Source organism: Ascaphus truei, chromosome 14 (genome assembly GCF_040206685.1).
Source record: "Ascaphus truei isolate aAscTru1 chromosome 14, aAscTru1.hap1, whole genome shotgun sequence".
NCBI classification, from domain to species: domain Eukaryota; kingdom Metazoa; phylum Chordata; class Amphibia; order Anura; family Ascaphidae; genus Ascaphus; species Ascaphus truei.
Window position 1 is genome coordinate 39020276 of NC_134496.1, and position 21923 is coordinate 39042198.

The 21923-nt window shown below is 42.4% G+C and overlaps 1 protein-coding gene across 1 annotated transcript; it reads right to left on the reverse strand.

Moving 5' to 3' along the window:
• Positions 1–571: 571 nt before the first annotated feature.
• On the reverse strand, positions 572–20466 carry LOC142465992 (uncharacterized). The gene is made up of 3 exons (XM_075570550.1): positions 20065–20466; positions 10082–10631; positions 572–2003 (listed from the first exon to the last, which is right to left on the reverse strand). The coding sequence occupies exons 1-3, from the start codon at positions 20313–20315 to the stop codon at positions 1566–1568; spliced, it is 1239 nt and encodes a 412-aa protein (XP_075426665.1). The 5' UTR covers positions 20316–20466; the 3' UTR covers positions 572–1565.
• Between the last annotated feature and the right edge of the window lie 1457 nt (positions 20467–21923).

Below are 21923 nucleotides of genomic sequence, written 5' to 3' on the forward strand. Positions count from 1 at the left end.
ATATATCTGTGTGGTAGGCAGGGGAATAACAAATACACAGCTGTCCATAAATTATTGGCCCTATTATAAGCCTTAATAAGTTATAAGAGGGTGAATAATTGATGAGCACTCTGTGTATATCTCACCATGCATGTAGAGGGTTACTATCCCGGTACTGACATGACATGTAAAGATATCAATGAATATAAACTGCTCTGCGCAGATTTCCCAACACAAGCACCAATCTGCGGCTTTGTGACGTCATTTCATGGAATTTCCAGGCCGATAAGAACATAGTGTACCCAGTAACCCCCGCCCCTACTCTTTCTCTCACACATATCTGTGCGCCAGGACTGGCCCTATATTCCGGTCACCTCTCACAGGCTGTTTATTGTGACGTCACAATGAGCCCAGTGACAAAGTGAGCTGATTGGTGGATGCGCAGAGCTGAGGTTCCAGCAGACGTGTTAACTTGTTGCTAAATGCTGGGCTGTGTAACACTTCAGGCTTGTGGGCGACTTTTGTTTTTTGTTTGTCTGATAAAACTGAACAAAAATAAATAAATCTGTAAACTCCACAGTTTTTTCTTCTATTTAATAATAATAATAATAAAAAAAATTTTTTTCACTGATATTCAATTACAGACATTTTGCAGGTCATTATTGTTTGTGACCCAATAATACATATTATTGTTGCATTTTTTTTAAAGCAGCAAAACCCCTGCCCCCCAAATGGATACATATGTATTTGGTTACCAAGTAGAAAATGAGGACATCATGGACTGTTCAAAAGCAATTTATTACAGCCATAAGATACCAACATTTCGGCTGGGCTATACCGCCTTCACTTTGACAAAGCTGAAACGTTTGTATCTTATGGCTGTAATAAATTTCTTTTGAACAAGTTGCCCTTCTCATTTTCAACTTTGAATTTGGACTTAGTGGGAGTACCGGTAAAGTTATAGTGTGTGTGTGTGTGTGTGTGTGTGTGTGTGTGTATATCTATGTATGTGTGTACACATGGAGTCCATTTAAGCAGATGCATTGCCATTCACACAGCTTTTAAGCACAGCATCGGACTAGCAAAGCAAGTCAAACCACTCGCAGACATGTTTCAACCTTGATGGGTATCATCAGTGTGAGGTTGGTTTATACTTGCTTTGCAATATTTCTAGGCCTTGGTAGGTTTACACCGGTGGGGTGGGGGTGGGGGGGGGGGGATGGGCGGAGACTGCTTCTGTTATGCTTCTGTTACCCTTCAGTGCCCCAATGACGTATGGTGTACATCACATAAGTGCCACCTCAGGGGCCCATATGACGTCATTGGTCTCGGTTTGGTTTTTAGGGCCTGTACGCAACCGTACTGCTGATCGCTTAATGCACTGACGGGGGCGCCCATCCACCCTAACAGGGACACCCCCTCACATCCGGCCCGACGGCTAGCAAAAAAAAACCTCACCATGTGATCGCTTGGATGAGCGGTCACGTGACTCGGATGTGCCAGAGGGTCTGTGGCCATGAAGGTGGCACGACCCTCCGGCACTGATAGGGTTAAGCAGTGTTTATGTAACTGGCCGTACCGTTCTCCTAGCATAGATTCATACCTCTGATGTTTAAAAGGCTGAGAATGCCCCTGTGATTGCCTTGCACAGCCAGATCGGCAGCTGTTTCATGCCACTTTGTTTTAACACAGAGGTCTGCCCCCCATTCTTTAAAGGTTTTTACCATATGACAGTGACCTCTCTCTATAGCAAGATGGAAAGGGGTTTTTCCAAGGCTATCTGGGGCATTAATGTCAGCCCCGTGCTGAAGCAGACAGGAAGAAACTGCAATCTGACCCTTGTAGGCTGCATGGTGTAAGGACGTCAGGTTTAATAAGTCTCTACCATTTACAAGGGCTCCTTGTTGCAGTAACAGTGTTACTGCTCCAGTGTGCCCACGTGCTGCAGCTCGATGCAGTGGGGTTAGGTGCTTTTCATCCAAAGCATTCACCACAGCCCCTTTCTTTAGCAGCAACTGTAGAATCTGTAATAAGGGAAAAAATATAATCATGGGGCCATCGGAGACTTGTTGCATAATAAACATGAACAGGTGTTGAAAAACATGGAAAACAATACGTAGCAAATAATGAATGTTATACTAGTAAGCAGGGGGCTAAAGCCCGGGGGGGGCACGCTCTTGGGGGGCCTGCTCTCCCCCCGCCTCTGTAGAGACAGGAGGGGGGAGATGGTATGCAGTGGCGGCCCCCCGGTGTGAAACAGAAGGTAGATAAATCAGTACTTGTTACACAGGCAGAGCAGGAGCGCCCCCCAGCGGTCCGACCCAGAAGTGTTTCGTACTTCCGGTGTCTGCTGCTAGAGCGCGCTCCTCACCTCGTGCCGTCCTGCTCTGCCTGTGTAACAAGCGCGGATTCCTCTAATAATAGCATGTTCTTGTATAGCGCTACTATTTTACGTAGCGCTTGACAGAGACATTTTTGCAGACAGTCCCTGACCCATAGAGCTTACAATCTATGTTTTTTGTACCTGAGGCACAGGGAGATAAAGTGACTTGCCCAAGGTCCCGACAACGGGAGTTGAACCAGGCCCCCCTGCTTCAAACTCAAACTCAGTGCCAGTCAGTGTCTTTACTCACTGAGCCACTCCTCCCTCTACTGGCTTACCTTTTGTTTAATGTTGGGGGGCCCGCGGCCGCATACCAAATACCCCCGTCTGTTTCTATTACCAGTTACCCCACAAAGGTAGGCATGGAGGAGGGGGAGATCTGATGATGATGGGGAGAGCTGATGATGATGAGGGAGAGAGGTGATGATGGGGAGATATAGTGATGGTGATGAGGGGCAGATATGGTGATGAGGGGTTGATGGTGGTGGTGATGATGATGAGGGGGAGAGATGGTGATGGTGATGATGAAGGGGAGAGCTGGTGATGGTGATGATGATGAAGGGGAGAGCTGGTGATGAGGAGGAGGGGGAGAGATGATGATGATGAGGGATGATGAGAGAGAGGATCAGGGAGAGGATGGGGGAAGGGAGAAACAAATGACAGTCAGTATAAATATTAATGGGGCCCTGAAAAAACCCTGCCTGGGGCTCATACATGTCTTGCTACGCCACTGCTAGTAAGTAGCATTTTTGTAGAACCAGATTGAGATCATATACCCAGAAATGGTCTGATTGAAGAATATATATTAAATGTTGATGCTGAGAGCTCTGTTGCAGCATACTCATTGTATTCTATAGACGTTCTCAGTGACTTTCCACAAGAGGGTGATAGGAGGCAGGCACACCAGGTCTTGTAGAAAAAATATCAAATGTATTTATATATCACTGTTTTGCCTCACTCGGTCTTGAGACGCTGATGTGCTTAAATATATATATACAGCATACACACACACATACATATTAATTTTATTATGTATCAATTATAAATAATAGCTTTTTTATTTTATATTTATTCATCATATATATATATATATGTCTCCTCCGGCTGCCTCCTGCCTGCAGTGCACATGTCACTCAGCCGCGTCACAACTGGGACGTCACCAGATCGCGCGGTCGCCCAGCCGCAGCTGGTATAATCGAAGCCTTAGAGAAGTGTCAATTTGAACAAGCGAAAATTGCCTTCCTGGGTTATATCATCTCCAATGGCCTGGAAATTGACCCATGTAAGGCCGCGGGCATGGTCAGCGCTTACCCACTGAGCCACGCTGAGGCAGCGGACTTACCCCCGGCACCCTTTATGAGGGCGGCTTTAGGGGGCGCTTCTGCAGGTGTGCAGAGGAGACATTTCAAATTAAGTTTTGGCGCTGAGGGGAGCGGAGGGCCTGTCACGTGAGCGGTTCGCCTAATGAGGGCGAACCAGCTCCGTGACGTCACTGGCCCGCCCCCAGATACGCCCCCGGACGGCGCGCGCTCTAAGGCCTCAGCCTCCGCGTGCCTCCACAAGGGCTGCAGTCTCTATGGACTCAGCCTAAGGTGGCAGCAGTTCTTGAATAGCCTTTACCTATAGGTCGCAAGCCCATACAATGATTCTTGGGGTTTGCTAACTACTACAGGCGCTGTAGCCAAACGTTTTCTCGTGTGGTAGCTCCTATTAGGATGCTTACCAAAAAAAGAAGCAGTTCCCTCCAAAAGGACTCCCGAAGCCCTAGCAGCCTTCCAGAAACTCAAAACAGCTTTTTCTTTGGCACCTATCCTGATTCATCCCAATCCAGCCAGGCCTTTTGTTCTTGAGGTCGACACTTCCGATGTGGGGGCGGGAGATGTTCTCTCTCAATGTGAAGACTTTCAAGAAAGATTACACCCCTGTACCTTCCTTTCTAAGAAATTTTGTGCGGCAGAGAGGAATTACGATATCGGGAACCTAGGGCTCCTCGCCATCAAGAAGAATGTCGCCATCTTTTAGAATGAACTAGTTCACCATTCACAATTCTCACCGACCACAAAAACCTAGAATACATTGACGCTAAGAGACTTGGGACACGACATGCCAAATGGGCTCTGTTCTTCACTCGCCCAGGCTCCAAAAATATTGCGGATTCAAACCAACCAAATCCGTTAGCGGATTTTACGCTGCAAAACAGATTTTTTTTTGGAGAAAACGTGAGAAATTCCGGGAAAACGGTTCCAGATTCGCCCATCTCAACTACAGAGCTCTCAAGCACACAATCGTTCTATGTAGCAATCCCAGTACAGTGATAGTTATATAAGGTAGCTATTGGTTAGTATGGTTACTATTCTATTTGTAAAAGATTTACAATTCAAAGTGGTAATATTCTTACAACCAACCTGGCAATTATTGTTCCCTTTATATTGTCGTAGAAAAACTCATTCCACACTTATTATGTTTTAGGCAAAAACAATCTATTGAGAAACCTTTATTGTAGCAGCCGCTTGCAAGAGTACATTAACATATATTAAATCAAGATATGTGTCTGATCCAACATAAGATGCACTGCCTATAGGCTCTAAGTAAACTATTTTATACCAGAAAAAGGGGCAGTCATATATAATTTTGCAATGTCAACCCATATGACTTCAGCGGGCATCATACTTTTCTTGCAGTTACTTGGTTATACATTTTGCAATATATTTTAGCAGATTAAGCAAAAAGAAAACACATCTTTCTCAAGGCCGACAGCTGGTACATCTCTCTCTCTGACTCTACAAGGGGGAGAGGGGGTGTTAATAGATAAGACGAGGGGCCCAGCTAAACAAAGAACTTACAGTTTCAGCATTAAAGAAAGTTTGAAGGCAACATTTGTTTTACGCACACACGCACACACACACACACACACACACTTTCACTCTTAACCCATAACGCAATGAAACCCAAAACATGGCTCTTCTTATAGCTATGAAAACCAAAAACCTGATTATAGCTACGCATAGAAATAATCTGACAATATTATTCTTCCAAGTATCCAGAAGATCAATGATGACTCTTGTAGTGGTCGTATAATGTCAGGCTTGTGATGAGGTGTACAAGTAGTAGTATAGACCCTAGTAATATCAGCTGTTTAGACCTCTAGGTTCAAGTAGCCGTATTAAGAAAAGCCAGTGTAACTGCGAGTTCCTTAGCACCGGAACGGCTGCCCCCTCAAACCGCCCCGTACTATTGTCACAATCTCATTCACTTTTGAGGGCATTCAAAGTGTGTGGCACAAATGATTTTTCTGTTCTTTCTTCACTTTAAAATAGTAGATTCTATGCTGCTTTGCAAAATTTGTTTTGTCTACATGGCATTTTATTGATTATTCCTGATTTATTGTTGTGTGCTGACCCATTATTATTATTATTATTATTTTACTGATTATACCTAGCGGTGTAGGATCCTTGCACCAACCAGGCACAGGTGTCTTTTTGTCTATATTTTCCCAAAATTCTAGATCCGGTTGAGTGCATATTCTATTTGTCATGTTTTCTATATTTGTGATGGGTAATAATAATAGCAAGTTCTTGTATAGCGCTGCTAGTGTTACGTAGCGCTTTACAGAGACATTTTGCAGGCATAGATCCCTGCCCCGTGGAACTTATAATCTATGTTTTTGGTGCCTGAGGCACAGGGAGATAAAGTGACTTGCCCAAGGTCACAAGATGCCGACACCTGGAATTAACCCGGGTTCCGCTGCTTCAAACTCAGTGTCTTCACTCACTGAGCCGCTCCTTCTCTCACACTATATAAAACTAAAAGGAACCCTTCCTTAACTTATACAGTATTTGGCTTGGGGAATGTATTGTGTATTTATCATGACTTATGCAACATATAAGTAAATCAAGATCCAAAATTGTGTACCATTTATTTTGATCATTTTGAAAAGTTCACATTTGTACAATTCATGTGACTTCTATCCCTTCCCTTCAAGCCGCAAAACATGTCAAATCTTTACATTTTTTAATTTATATTTTAAAATAAATCAGTTCTGTGATTTTTCGGTTTTTTCTTTTCACGCACCCCTCACCTGGATGTGCCAAAATAGGGAGACAAACACTAGGGTAAACAGGTGGTTTCTGAGCCTACAACCCTTTCATTTTTCTGTTGGACACAGGTCAGGGCTGAAACACAGCATTGCCGACCGGTTGTTTAGGATACACTCCCTGATATACATGGTCGGTCACCCCTCTAGATCAGAGCCGTGAGGGGTGAGGATATGTGTCAGAAAGCAGGGAGTTGTAATAAATACGATATAGGACAGTTTCTATCCTATTTAGCCTAGAAAGTGCAACCACAGTTTAAATGTGATATATCCCACAGTGTAAATGTGATATATCCCACAGCTTCACTGTTGCTGAAGCTGGTGGATGGGAAATCTAGACTAGAGTTCACAATTGTTCTGATTTCTCTCACCTGCCCTCCTATTTGAGGAACAGGTACTTAAATCTCTATCTCTTTCTCTTTTTCTCTCTTTCTCTCTTTTTCTCTCTTTTTCTCTCTTTTTCTCTCTTTTTTCTCTCTTTTTTCTCTCTTTTCTCTCTCTTTTTTCTCTCTTTTTTCTCTCTCTTTGTTCTCTCTTTTTTCTCTCTTTTTTCTCTCTTTTTTCTCTCTTTTTTCTCTCTTTTTTCTTTCTCTTTCTTTCTCTTTCTTTCTCTCTCTTTCTCTCTCTTTTCTCTCTTTTTCTCTCTCTTTTTCTCTCTCTTTTTCTCTCTCTTTTTCTCTCTCTTTTTCTCTCTCTTTTTCTCTCTCTCTTGTCAGGGAAAACCTCCTGTTCAGTTATTACTCAGTTGAGTAGGGATTTTGTTTTTGTCTTTTTCTTTAAAGGGTTGGAGTCCCAGTGCATGGGAATAACTAAAGCAGGCTTAAACCTGGTAAAGCCAACATTGTGGTACGTCTCACCTAGAAGACCCTGTTCTAGCGGGTCCGGACAGATGGCAGAGCCCCCAGAGGAAGCTGTTTGCCACAATATATATTAAAGTTGGAAAGTAGTATTGCTGCTTGAAACAGTTAGGTTCTTTATTCTGGAATATCTTCCTTGCTCTTGTGTTCCATCTGCTGGACTTAGTTAGTTTAGTAGAATAAATACGTACTTCAGTATTAGGTGATACCGAATACTGAAGGACTCATTTATTCTGCACTATCGCAACTGGACTAACACAGCTATGTCTACTTAGTTGGTTTAGTAAAACATCCCCAAGTGATTGATTTATCAGTTGTGCGGACACCACAATGGTACAATGAATTGGGAAATCCCACAAAATGAATAATTGAAGGAACACAATGTGTGCCTACAATACTCAAAAGACTAACATAATGTGCCCTTCCATCACTAGGTACATAACCCAATGTTCTTGTGCTGAAATAACTATGTGACTGACACAGAGACTGACATGTTAGTGATTGTCCAGACTCCAAATATAACAACAATTTAAAAGCAGCAGTGACATTTATTCAAAACCTTAAACATATGTGTTGAAGTTATTAGTATGGGTTTATCCCAGTACTTTCCTTGGTTAGAAATCAAAAGTCCTATATTAACATATCAGCAGAACACTGTATGCCGATATCCCGACTGCCCTCAGCCAAATGCTAGTAGGGAAAATTCAGCAGTCCCACGTATTATTAGGCTGAAGGGATAGACCACATATTAATCCTCCAAAGCCTGCAATATTGAAGTGTTTTATCACTAAACCCATGTGAAAGGGGAGTTCCAGTTTTCCATGTTTTGAGGTTCTCCAGTTAGTACGACTTGCTTTGCCACTATTGTAAGGTGCTTGAGCAAGGGACAGTAGGATTTGTGAGGTTGAAATACACATGTCAAACACAAGCTCCCTGATTCAAGGACACAAGGCAGTTTGATCTGATTCATCAAGCGCCAGTACGGGTTAAAGCACCTGATCCGGAGTTAACGCTAATTCAAGTCAATGGCAGTTAATGCTGGATCCGATGTGCTAACCCAGGGGTGGACAGCTCCAGTCTTCAAGGGCCACCAACAGGTCAGGTTTTTTTTTTTTGTAACTTAAATGTTATTGTAATTCAACATAGCATACAGTACATATACATCATTACATTACAATTTCTGGGATTAAACAAAATCAGGAGGGACACATCTGGGATGGGGGGGGCGGTGGGGAGATCTCGCATCTCGTTGCAGTTGCAAAATGGGCAACCAGTTTACTTTCGGACAACAGGTCAGGTTTTCAAGCTATTCCTGCTGCAGCACAAGTGGCTCAGCCAGAATGATTGAGCCACCTATGCTGAAGCAGGGATATCCATAATACCTGGCCTGTTGGTGGCCCTTGAGGACTGGAGGTGACCCCCCCTGCACTAACCCGTAGCGGCGCTTGATGAATCTGCCACTTGGGACCATATGTACTGAGGGAGAGGGAGCGGCTCAGTGAGTAATGACACTGAGATTGCTGCAGGGGAACCTGGTTCAATTCTCAATGTCGGCTCCTTGTGACCTTGGGCAAGTCACTTTATCTCCCTGTGCCTCAGGCACCAAAAACATAGATTGTAAGCTCCATTTGGCAGAGACCTGTGCCTGCAAAATGTCTCTAAAGCGCTGCGTACAACTAGCAGCGCTATACAAGAACATGCTATTATTATTATTAAAGCTTCCCTGATATGGAGAAAATAGCTTCACAGCATATTTCAGAAGCATCTTAGAGACCAGTCCTTAAAAGAGAAAGTTGCAACCAGCAATAAATCAGTGGTGTACTTCTCAGCCCTGTTACCAAAAAGGAACAGTTTCAGGCCAGGGCAAAATGCCCCCCCCCCCCCCCATCCAATATTATAGGCTCTGCAGACAAGTTAAAAGGGTATAACTAACTATATATTTCTGAAAGCATTCTATGTATGTATGTTTCCCTGGTGTGTTCCCTGTCCCTAGCGGCAATCTCATTGGTCCCTTGGCCCGCCCGCCCCCGCACACCTCTCATTGGCCTCACACACTCACACCACTGCTTCAGGCCCCCTTGCAGCTCACCTTCCCCCCTCCCGGTGGCCGTCACTCTCCCCCGTCACCCGGACCGCAGCTCACCTTCCCCCCCCGGACAGGCCCCGCACCTTCCCCCTCCCGGTGGCCGTCACTCTCCCCCGTCACACGGACAGGCCCTGCACCTTCCCTGCTGCACGTTTCCCGGCGGCTCGCACTCACAGGTGCAGAGAGGGGGCGCGTGCACAGCGTTCCCCGGACGGGAGGAGGGAGAGCAGAGAAGTGCTAGGCGCGCGACAATCGGAGGAGCGCGGGAGAGAGGAGCGGTGCTGTGAGTCCTGGCAGAGGTGAGGGGGCTTTGTGTGTGCGTGGGGAGAGGGGGGGACAGTGTGTGTGGGACACTGTGTGTGTGTGGGGGGGTGGGGGGCGGGGGGCAGTGTGACTCCCGGGCAACGCCGGGTCTCTCAGCTAGTATGGTATATTCACTAAAGTATAATTATCATTGAAGTAAGTTGCCAGTAATGATTACCAATCATTTTAGCAATTTTACCCCTATGATCACAGATTCAAACACATATCTATTATTTGTTAATATTTATTCTGAATATTAATTATATAATACATACATTCCTATGTACTTATAATTGTAAATGAATGTAGGTCGGTAATGATACTGCGTTATGTTCCTGTAGAACTTCTAACAAAAACAAAAATGTATTTTGTCGTCTTACCTCGTTGTACCCATTCTCTGCTGCCAGGTGAAGAGCAGTAAGTCCCTTCATGTCCTTAACATTAACATCCACTTCTTTCTTTAACAGGTAGCTGGTGACTTGGATGTTCCCAGCCAGTGCAGATAAGTGCAGCAGTGTCATCCCAGTAATGCTTTTATCTTCTAAGGAGGCTCCAGTAGATACCAGGAAGTCCAGCACATTTATATGGTCATTGATGGAACACCAGTGCAGTGGGGTCCACTTATTGTTATCTCTGATACTGGACGAGGCCTTGTGCTTTATTAATATGTCTACGGAGAGCAAATGGCCGTTGGCTGCAGCTAAATGCAGTGGCGATTCTCCGCACGAAGTGAGGCCATCTGGAGATGCTCCACTTTGCAAGAGGTAGTCCATTACCTCTGTGTGTCCGTTCCAAGCTGCCCGGTGCAGTGGGGTATATTTGCACACATCTCTGAGCTTCACAGAGGCACCTTTGTGTAGAAGGTATTTTACAAGTGCCAGATTTCCACAGAAGGCAGCACTGTGTAGGGGAGACCATCCTCTGTTATCCCTGTCAAAAGTGTATATGATAAGAAATATGAAAGTACCCAAAGACAAAAAGCCCTAAGTGCTACAACCAATAGGACAAACTATAAAGTTCAATATTTATCTGTTTTTTTCTTTTCATAAGTGAGGGTCATTTAGTTACATTCTTTGGCCAAAGCATTTTAAGCTTGCAATCCAAGGCAAGGTATCTCCTCTTTTGCACGTCTTAACACTACCTGCAAAAGCTCCCCTAACCTCCCTAAGGCTCCGGCCATGTACACTGCTGCACGGGCGCCTGGCGGGCTGGGGGTGTGTGCATGTGTGAAAGCCGTGATCTTCGGCCTCTGGTTGAGCTTCCAGTAAGGAGCAGGAGATCCGATGGGGGGGACGTGACGGGGGTGCGGCCATGATGTCACGTGGCTGGTTCTCCCTCATTGGCTGAACCGCCACCATGACGTGGCCAGCGATCCGTCGCCACAAGAGAATGCAAAAAATCTTGTCGGCAGAAAAACTGGTCGCGCATCGCGATCCGCTACATGCGCTTGTAGGCACCTACTGGGACCGGTTCCATTGAGGAGCGGATCTCATTCCTGCAGTCCACGCCGTAGCTAGCGCAGCAGTAGACACTGAGGCCGAGGCTTAATGGAGGGAGAACTGTCTTAATAGCATAATCTGCATAACAAGATTTGCTATTTAAAAGTGGGATGAGTGAGGTGGAGGGATCACAGACCTCCAAACAATTGTTCACCAAGTGCAGTTTACGAACGCCGTGAGCTTGCACGGGTTATGTGTGTTGACAAATATGAAAGTGCAGTCCCCTTGTAAATACAGGCCCATGTTTACTGAAACATGCAACATCCATAAGGCATCTTACAACCCAATATAATTCCTATAAAGGAACATTCCGTTTTGCCATTCAATGAATGTATTTACCCCCTTTGCTTTGTGTGCACACATGACACTGCAGTGGGAGGGTATTTGTAACCTTTGGATGAGGTATTGCAGGTATATATTCGGATTAGCCTACAGCTCCGCAATTAGGGCAAAGGTAGAGTAAATTAAAATTGCAGGCTAATGGGCTGTAGTTTAAAAGTGTCCCCATCGAAAAGCAAAGACAGCTTCTCTTCTATTCGGTTTCCCAGGGGCAGGGTGCATTATATAGTAAGGGAATGTCAAAACCAAGAAAGAACCCTTCATAAATCTTCATTAGTGACAGGAAAATAGCGGGTATGGAAAAAAAAGAGGAGACAAACAGAGGAGATATTTTTAAGGAGAATTTGTCAGGAAGGGAAAGCGAAAGAAAACCCAACCTGGTAATTTTATCCAACCAACCAATTATTGACGGCTAACCGGAAAAGAGTGAGACAACATTTTCTGCATACATTTACACATTCATTTCACATGCTATTTACCTTTTATATATCTTAGAAATGTCCCCAAATTACGTATTAAAACCAGCATCTAGAAATAGAGGTTTTTATTTTTTACTGATTTTTGTTGTTGTAATGTTCTCCTTTATTATATATCTTTTATCCACCAGGAGGAAGCACATCTCTATAAAGAAGCGGTGACTGTTTTTACTGTACATTATGAAGAGATGCCTGCTTCTTGCAAGTTATTATGCATATCATACATCTTTTATATGGAAGCAAATACCTTTTATTAAAAAAACCCCCAGATGTTTCTATGTAACAAGCGTATGTAAAACTGTGATCACAAATTCTTCGGAACAGGTTCACCTACTGACTATATCACATCATGACAGTAGACAGGCAAGGACAGACACCTGAATGCATTGTGAGTTTAGATCAATGGAAACATATGGTGAATTTACTTTTGGGTGCATTTTCAGTATCAGTGTCAGTGAGTTCGGCGGCATACAAGAAACAATAGTGATAGACACTTCATAATGTACTTTAAAGGAGCAATCCATGCAATATCCTACATGTGTTTTTTTGTTTGTTTTTTCAACTCAATGCAATTTTTAATGAGTTTTAATATACTGAGCATCCTTTGATTTCTATAGGAGGTTTTAGCGCACCTGCCCAGCAGTGCAAGATATTTGCAACACGTTTCTGTTTGTGATCATTTGTTGCCAATATTCCCAGCAGTTTGAGCTGTGAACTGTAACAATAGATAATGTTACCTTAGTAATATCTAGATACATTGTACAGTAGCTGCAGAGTTACACTGACTGAAGCATTAATTGAAACTGAAAGGCAGCCATTATGTTAGGCTCCTTATAACAGGATTGCCAGTTAAGGTAACGATGTCGAATTATACATTGTCAGATACTTCACATATGAAAAAAAGGGGAGAATGTAGTCTTGCTTCTTTAATATCCTCATGAAATGTGCTCCACTAAATGTTGCAGATCACCCCTTCGAAGATTTTAGGCATGCTGACAAGCAAACATTTTAGACATGCCTCCTAAGGCAAAGATAGGAGCTTTGCAATGTGAGTGTTCACCCCCAATACTTATATTTTGGGTAATCCACTTAAAGCTTCAGACCAAGCAATATCTTGTGTGTTAAAAAACAAAACAAAAAAAATCAGTTCTGTACTATAAGGAAATTCGTGTAGTATTTATTTTAAAAAAAATCAACAACTCTGAATTACATTTTGAATGTTTATAATATAACAAGCATTTTTTTGTTTCTATAGCAACCATTTACAAAGTCACACCCCCTTCCTCTTATGAAACAGGCTCTGGCACACCCCTTTTTGAGCCCTGCCCTCTCTCAAGCAGTGCACCAATTGTATCTAGTGACTGCCTGGTCACATGATCTTCCCCACGTAACTTTGCATCTTTGGTCTTCTTCTGCTGCACCGACAGCTATTTAGTGAACCCCCAAGCCGAATCTTCGCTGATTGACAGGAGAACGAATCGATCGGCAATTTAGCAAATTACTTATCATTGTGTGGATTGTATTGATGCACATATTAAAGGGGGGAAAAACCCGGGATCATGGACTGCGGCTTTAACTAAAATAAATGTTTAGTAGTCTTTTGTTCTTACTTTTCCTGATTTGATTTTTTCTTTAGTGTGATCAGATTTCAATCTCTCCACTAAAGTAATAGGAAGTATTTGTGCCTCTTTTGTTCTCCTTTGTAATTAACTCTGTGCCTGAAGGCTGAGATTTGCATTGAGTTGCACAGCACTGCACACTGAGGCCCAGCGTATAGTATATCACCCTATAACTACTGCTGGTGCTAAGCGTAAACAAATGGAACAATTGTCTAGGGCTAGCAGCGATTCTAGATTTTCTGAATAGGGGTGGCAAGTCAAACAGTCTGGGGGGGCAAGAAGGCTTTAGCAAATACTTGGTGTATATGAATAAAATAAGAAATGACCAAATATATTGACATGATTAGGTCAAATACATTGGAATAAGCTGGCTCCTCCAATCAATGGCATGCGTGGAATGCTTAAGGCTAGGTCCCCGCTGCAGCCGGCGGCGCGCGCGCTTCTCACCAGCCCCTTACCTCCTCCCTAGCTGTCCCCAGTGGCGCCTCGCTCCCCGGCTCACTGTGCACTGTGATGCGTCAGCCAGCAGGGGCTACAATAGGATTGTTATCCCGAGCGGCGACGCGTCACGTGGTGTGGCAGGGAGCCAATAAGGAGGGGAGATCGCCGGCAGGGGGGTGGATCCTTCCTCAATCATGCTCAGCCCTCAATGCTGGACACACACACACACACACACAGACACACGGACACACAGACGGACACACACACACACACACACACAGACACACACGGATCAGAAAATGTGCATCATGGCCGCGCCCTCCACCCCCGTCATGGCCACGCCCACCCGACCCATTTTGGCCACGCCCTCCCATGCCTAAAAACGGCTCCCTACAGACCGCAGATCACGATGAAGTGCCGTGCACGCACCGCCAGGATGCAAGGCGGGCGCGCCGGCGTGTGCAGCAGGGCCTTAGCCTAAGTCTCAGTGCTACACAGCGCAGTGTCATGGGACTTGCTGTCACCCATGCTGCCCCTGCATCCCTCCATCTGCTTCCACATTTTGCATCCCCAAATAGAGGACACTATGGTTCTTATCCACAACACGGTGACATTAGTCGCAGCATGGCAACAACTAGCACAGTTTTGTGAATGAGGCACTATTTATTCCTATAAAACACATCCTGAACTCGCCCCAAGCACTCATCCATCTCACTCTGTTACACACTAATACACAGGCACAGGCAGATACACAAACACACTGACCGATCACAACATATACACATTGACAAACATAGACTGACAGACCGTGATAAACACACACATAGTGTACACTGAGTCAGTGACATACATTGTGACAGACACAATGACACCTACATAAACACACTGATACACGCTGACTGTGAGATATACTGATCTCTAATGCATGGATAGGTAGAGCGCTTACACTCTAATGTATAGTGCCACATACACAAACAGTGGTGCTGTCTACAGAACCAGGTCTGGGTATATATGAAGAACCCTGGTTGCAGCTGCCGGTAAGCAACGAGACAGAGCAGCTAAAATGGGGAGGGGGAGCAGAGATTGGGAGAATAGGGTGCAGTGGAGGGTGGATGGAGAGGGGCAGCCAATTAACACTACATTAGGGAAATTCATGCCTCGTCATTTTTCCTACCACATAGCGCATTGCATTATGGGACATGAATTTCCTCTTCACAGCAGTGATTGACAGTAGGCCCCTTCTCTACTCTTTCAGCCTTTGAGCGGCTTAGTCACTGTTGAACTGGGGCATGACGGGTACACAGGGGGAAACCAATTCTTGTGGGGTGTGCATATATATATATATATATATATATATATATATATATATATATATATATATATATATATGTAAAAAAAAAAGACCATTTAAAATACAGCTGAAAAATCATGTCAGCTTGCTCGAGATACATGTGGATAATTTAACAAAATAGTATTAAATATAGTTGAAAATGCATAAACAACTGGAATCGCTAACATGAAACAGGATAAGAAAATATCAGATAAGACAAAATAGTTACTAAGAAAACAAGAAATTAAACAATACCAGACGCAAGAACAACAATGGAATATACAGAGCTGTACAAGACTATCCACAAGCGTACTGAAGATGTAACAACATGTAAATGTGATATGGTGAAGCAGAATATCACAGATAACAAAGTTTAATGAAATTAAAACAGAGACTTCTGATTGGTAAAAAGCAAATCATTGAACTTAAACAAGATGGATCGACAATAAAAGACCAACTAAAGAAAGTTGAGAACTTCTACATGAAATTGTAGAAGAACACAGATAACACAGGGTATAATCAATGGACGAGATGAAACCACCAATGATGCGTCCTTCCTGAAACCCCTTGCAAAACTCTTTACATGCTGCTTGGAGAAAAAAAGTTCCAGAATACTGGAGCAATGCCAAAGCAGAGACAAGGAAGACCTCAAGAGCCACAGACCAGCCAGTCTACTTCCAATCACTTCAAAGATTTTTCTGAAGATGCTCACTAACTAATTGGCTGCAACAGACCCTGGACTTTGCCCAACCTAGAGGACAAACAGGATTTCGCTGGTTACTACACAATGTACCCCATCCAAGTAGCACAGGAAGGGATTTCCTTAACTATTGAATATGCTTTACCCCTTAGGTTTCATAGCCGAAAAATAATTTGATTCTCTACACCTCAGACATTTGAAATACATACAAAAGTCAAAATGTTGAAGCACCTTACATTGATATTATAAGGAATCAACCATAAGGCTACATGAACATACAAGCATGATAAAGATTAGCAAGGGTGTATGATGGGACCAACATGCCACCAAAGTTTTCCACAGCAACACTTGACGAGTTGTTCAAGACATTGAACTATACAGAAGAAAAGATAAAGGCATCAAAATCAATAGTGAATATTTGAGTCACCTATGATTTGCAGATCACATTGTTATTTTTGCTGCATGTCCAGAACACCTCCAGCAACAAAGCAAGTAAGGAGGTGGGCCTCCATATGAATCTCAGAAAGACAAAAGCATTATTCAATAAGTGTGTCAACTCTACAAAGATGTAAATAAATGGAACAGAACTAGAAGATGTAGAAACCGATGTCTACCTTGGCTAGCAAGTATCTATGGATTGTAACCAAATTAAATCAATAGAAGAATGAAGATGGGATAGAGTTCATTTGTAAGAAACAAGACCATTTTTCAAGGGAGCCTTGTACTGTGTTTGAATTCTGCCTGTGCTCACTTATGGATGTGAAACTTGGACACAAGGGAGCTTATCCATTATATTATAATATATAATATATAATGGATAAGCTTCAGACAATTCAAAGAAGTATGGGGAAATAAAGGATTAGGTTCAAAAACAAACAAATGTCCGTGACCTCATCACATGGGTGACGATATTAAAATGGTAGTGGGTTGGACATGTTGCAAGAAGAAATTACCATGGTTGGAGAAACATAGAACTTAACTGGATTCCACGGGATATCAAAGACCACTACAAAAAGTAAGCTGGCAGAATTACATTAGGAAATTAGGAGCAACATGGAGAAGAAAGGCTTGCAACCGCAGTACCTGGAAGGTCATTTGGAAATCCATCATCCAGCAGTGTATCAACAAGGGGTGCAGATGACTATAGAGAGAGCAAATGTATCACATGAGGAAGAGAGAGAGAGAGAGTGCGTGACATGAGGAAGAAAGTGAGTGACATGAGGTTGGGAGTGGGTGATGGGGGTAGGATTGGGTGACTTTACCTACCACTGTGTGCTGGTTGGGTCCTGTGCTGCCTCTGTGTGCTGCTGAAGCCTGGGCCCCTGGCTGATGTATTGCAAGGTTTCCCCTTGTTAATAATAACCCCCTTGGCCCTACATGACACAAACATCATCACATAATACCAGGCTGGGCTACATGCCGTGCGATTTCCCCACCCCAACCAATCGTGCCAGGTGCAGGGCAGCCCTCTCCCTTCCCACACATCCTTTCCTCCTCCTAACAGTAGCTAACAGCACAGTGAGGCCTGCACTTGTACGAACATGGAGTCACGTTGGTGAATTTGGACATTAGCCACCGGGAGGGACCAGTTCCCAGCCGTTCCAGCCTGGTGTGACTGCATTCACATGGCAGGGAAGGCAGCAGCAGAGGCATGTGGGTCCAATGGTGGTGGTGGTGCTGGTGGTGGGGGCAGTTTGTACCCCTGCCCCCCTCCCATAGAATTGCCCCTGCCTCAAACAGCTCCAATTGACTTTATTGTTTTTTTTATCAGTACTTTGTTTTATATTGTGTAGTATTTGTGAGTATTTTTCAGGATCATACAGGATTTGGACAAGCTTAAAAAAATCAGTTTCAGGAACATTAGCACCAGCTCTGACCCCAGTATTTTAAATGATCTCCATGCTTATCTCTTATTTGCATTTCATATTGAGGTTGAAGATTTAGCTGAAATCAAACTGTTTCTGGCAGTGGGATTACAGGTGGGGGAAGGGGAAATTCTACTTCTCTCATATTCTGAAGCTAGCATTTGTTTTGTTGACTATGTATGTGTTCTATATCTTGATACTCTCCAGCCTAATTATATATATATATATATATATATAAATATATATATATATATATATATATATATGAAAATAAAAGACAGCGCCCTTATTAGCATACACCTATAACCCTGCAAAACAGACCTCACACTGCAGGATGATATACCAAGCACAGATATAAGACAATGTTTCTAGATTAGCAGGAAACCAAGCAAATTGCAATATAAAAAATGAATAAACAAAATTGTGAAAAAATATATAAAAAATGAAAAATATAAAAAATGTAAAAAATGTATTTTGGCAACAAAAACAATAAAAAAATAAAAAATACCTATAAAAATTGTGTGTAAGTCTCTTTTGTATTGTTGACAAAAATATATAATCAATATCAAATGATGTCCATATAAATCCTTAAAAATGAATTAGAAGTCCTGGGCAGCTTAATTCTTGGGATCACCAACCTCCCGACGATACCTAAGAAAAAAAGAAGATAGAAAAAGCGCCCGATCCTAGTGTAAATTCAGATTTAAAAGGTTTTAATTAACATGAACGTGTTAATTAAAACCTTTTAAATCTGAATTTACACTAGGATCGGGCGCTTTTTCTTTCTTCTTTTTTTCTTTTATATATATATATATATATCTATATATCTATATATCTATATATCTATATATATATATATATATATATATATATATATATATATATATATATATATATATATATATATATATCGTATGTCTCTATTCAGGGTCAGGATTAATAATTGATTTACATTCTTATATTGTAAAAAGAGGGTAACTGTATGACTGGGGCACCTTGAGGCTGGTATGTTGGAAGCTCTGCTTTAGCAGTTAGTTAGGTCCTGGATCTTATACAGTAGTATACACATATCTCTGTGGGACTGCGCTGTGTCTGTATTGATTTGCTACGAGCACCCTATGTTCAGCTGTGAAAGGCAATAAATCCCTTTATTTTATACTTGAAACGAATCCTGACCCTTTGAAAGGAAAAAACAATAGCCACCATATACCTGTATAAAGAAAAAGAAAAGTACGTTTGGAAGGTGCTTTAAATCCTAAGAGGCTAAAATCACGTTAGCCCAGAATCCAAGAGCATACGCAAAAAAGTTAGCATAAGCACACACACCAAGGTTGGTTACTCACGGATCCAAAGAGATCAGCTAGATGCACAGAAAAAAGGTACTTTTGGGGTCACTTGATCTTTCCCAATGGTACAGTCCTTTGAATCCTCACAGATATTATATTCAGATGTACAGTACATGCCACAAAATATTTGCTGGCAGAATTGTATGTAAACCTATACGCAAGCAAGATATAGAGGCATCAGATAGAAACTGGGAAGAATGTGGCAGATCTTGAACTGCTGGGTTGAGTATATGGTAGTAATCCGAATTCCAACGACCTATTAATACCATACATAACATGTTAAATTATGATCTATACAAGAAGAAATAAATAAGGGGGCCACTGTACCAGGCATGAGCGTTGGTTTGGCGTTTATGGCCTCCCACCTGTTATGAGGGTTGTGCTTCACTGGATGAAGCATTTATTAAACGGAGGTGAGCGTTAACGTGTGGACCAAATATGAAAATGGAGACCAATTCTTAGTGAGCGACCATCTACACGTGGTGCTGGGTATATCAATGCCTTAAGTACTATAAGGGCCCTCTCTCCAGGGTTATTATTTATATCACACGGATACCATAATTAGGGGGTAACGTTAGATAATAAGTATATGGAAGTAGAAGATGTATATAGCATAGAGTTGAAGGTATGGTATGTAGCTGTCACATAGGACAGTTTTGTAGCCATGCATATAAATGATAAATATCATTATTTGGAAACACAAGCAATAATTAACCCAAACTACTGCAGTTGAAGGTGAGAAACTTACTGGCAGTTAACAGGAATCCCAAAGTTGAACAGGGTGTTAACTTGGTCCAAGTCACCTTTCCACACTGCCTCGTGTAGCAAGGTCTTCTTATTTTCCAGCGAGTCTGTCATTGATGAACGTAAATGTGGACATCTATCCACCTGCCATTGCTTCAGACCTCCTGTTCTTCTGACTTTTCTTTCAGACCTGGAAAGTGAGATGGAATCATGAAGTTCAAGCAGCTTCCAGGCTGTTTCCATTGGCTGCGCCATTGGCAGAATAATTCCACAAGTGCAATTTGGATTCACTTTTTAAAGGCAGGTGCAGTCTCTGCATTCAAGCCCAAGACTACAAGCCCAACATTTCCAGGCTGTCAGATTAAGGGTGAGCCTATTCCTGTTTTGCTGTTGTCATGGGCAGCACAATTTGACACATTACGTGCTAAGGCTTTGCACCAGCTCATTCCCTGGGTATTTTAGCATTCCTTCTTTTGTTACAATGTAGCTCGAGACAATCGTCTGTTAGGTTACAAAAACAATTGGTTAATGTCCTTCACAAAATAATAAACCATAAAGCTAGTTTGTCTAAAACTATGTTGCTAATTAAATATGAGCCTTATCTTCATGTCAGATTGTTGCTGAACCAAGGGATTTCACTGTACAATTATGTTTAACTATACCGTGCTTCATACTTAAGTTACAACATACTAATTATTGTAAGTGGCGTTACAATACTTGTAAAACTATACTGTACATTTTTGTACAAACAAAAAACGATAGACAGCACTCAAAATAAAGATAACAATTAACTTAATGCAGGGTGCAACAGGAACACAGAGGACCCTAATTCCCCCTAATGTAATATCCAAATATCAACCAATGTTCCAGCACTCACTGACTTTAAACGGAAAAAATGTCAACCAGGAAATAAGCCATATCAGTGATAATATGATATGGAGCAAATCAGAGCAATAGCGCAAAGTAGTCCAGAACCAGCAAGAGTCCCAATGTAGTAAGCAGCAAATAGCAGAAAATCAGACCGTTTGATTGTAAATTGATATTATATCTGATTGTGGGACTTGTCTTACAATTAGTTGGGGAAAGAGGGATAAGGGAAGTACCTTATGGTCGTTCTGGACCAGAGGGAACGGGCCTGAAGAAGGGGTATCCACCTCGAAACGTTGCCCCCCAAATTTACCCTCCCCCCATGGTGTTTGTTTCCACCACACCTTATTTATTGTCTTTCTCACTCCCTTACCCTGTTTTCTTTCCCCATACTATGTATACCCCAGAAGTCTTTTATCCATTGTGAGACATCACTCCAAGTTATTATTATCTTGTGTATATATTAAATTCTTTTTATTTTGGCTTATTTCCTGGTTGACATTTTTTCCGTTTAAAGTCAGTGAGTGCTGGAACATTGGTTGATATTTGAATATACATTTTTGTAGTTTAATCAAATCTCCCTTGTCTATCAACATGAATAAATATCACACTAAAAGGCCAAATCTTTTAATTACCGGAAGTTGGTATAGTTTGTTGAATGCACACATAATATCCCATGAATGCAGCAGTTCCCAACTTGTTTTTAACTAAGCCCCTACAAAGTATCAGTTTTTCCTCTGGTCTCCCTGTTCTGTATTCAGTGCACAAAGAAATAGGGCTTTTGGAACCCTAAAAAAAATCCTATAAAAAGCAATGAATCCCCATAGTGATAGAAATATATTATTTGAGTTCTTGATGAAAGGAAATGTTAATTCTCTCTGGTCACTCTTCTGACCACTTTCTATCTATTTGTCACTCTATGCCCAACCCCCTCCCCATTTTCTCTGCCACTTGCTGTATCTCCCAGTGTCTGTCCACAGGCCCGCCAACAGGGTG

Bases quoted from the DNA above. Each gene is read 5' to 3' on its own strand.
- LOC142465992 (XM_075570550.1), bottom strand. From the start codon at position 20,315: ATGGCGCAGCCAATGGAAACAGCCTGGAAGCTGCTTGAACTTCATGAT. The intron at 10,632-20,064 runs GTAAGTTTCTCA...CACTTTTGACAG, and splicing joins GGGATTCCTGTTAACTGCCA to GGATAACAGAGGATGGTCTC. The intron at 2,004-10,081 runs GTAAGACGACAA...CCCTTATTACAG, and splicing joins CAGAGAATGGGTACAACGAG to ATTCTACAGTTGCTGCTAAA.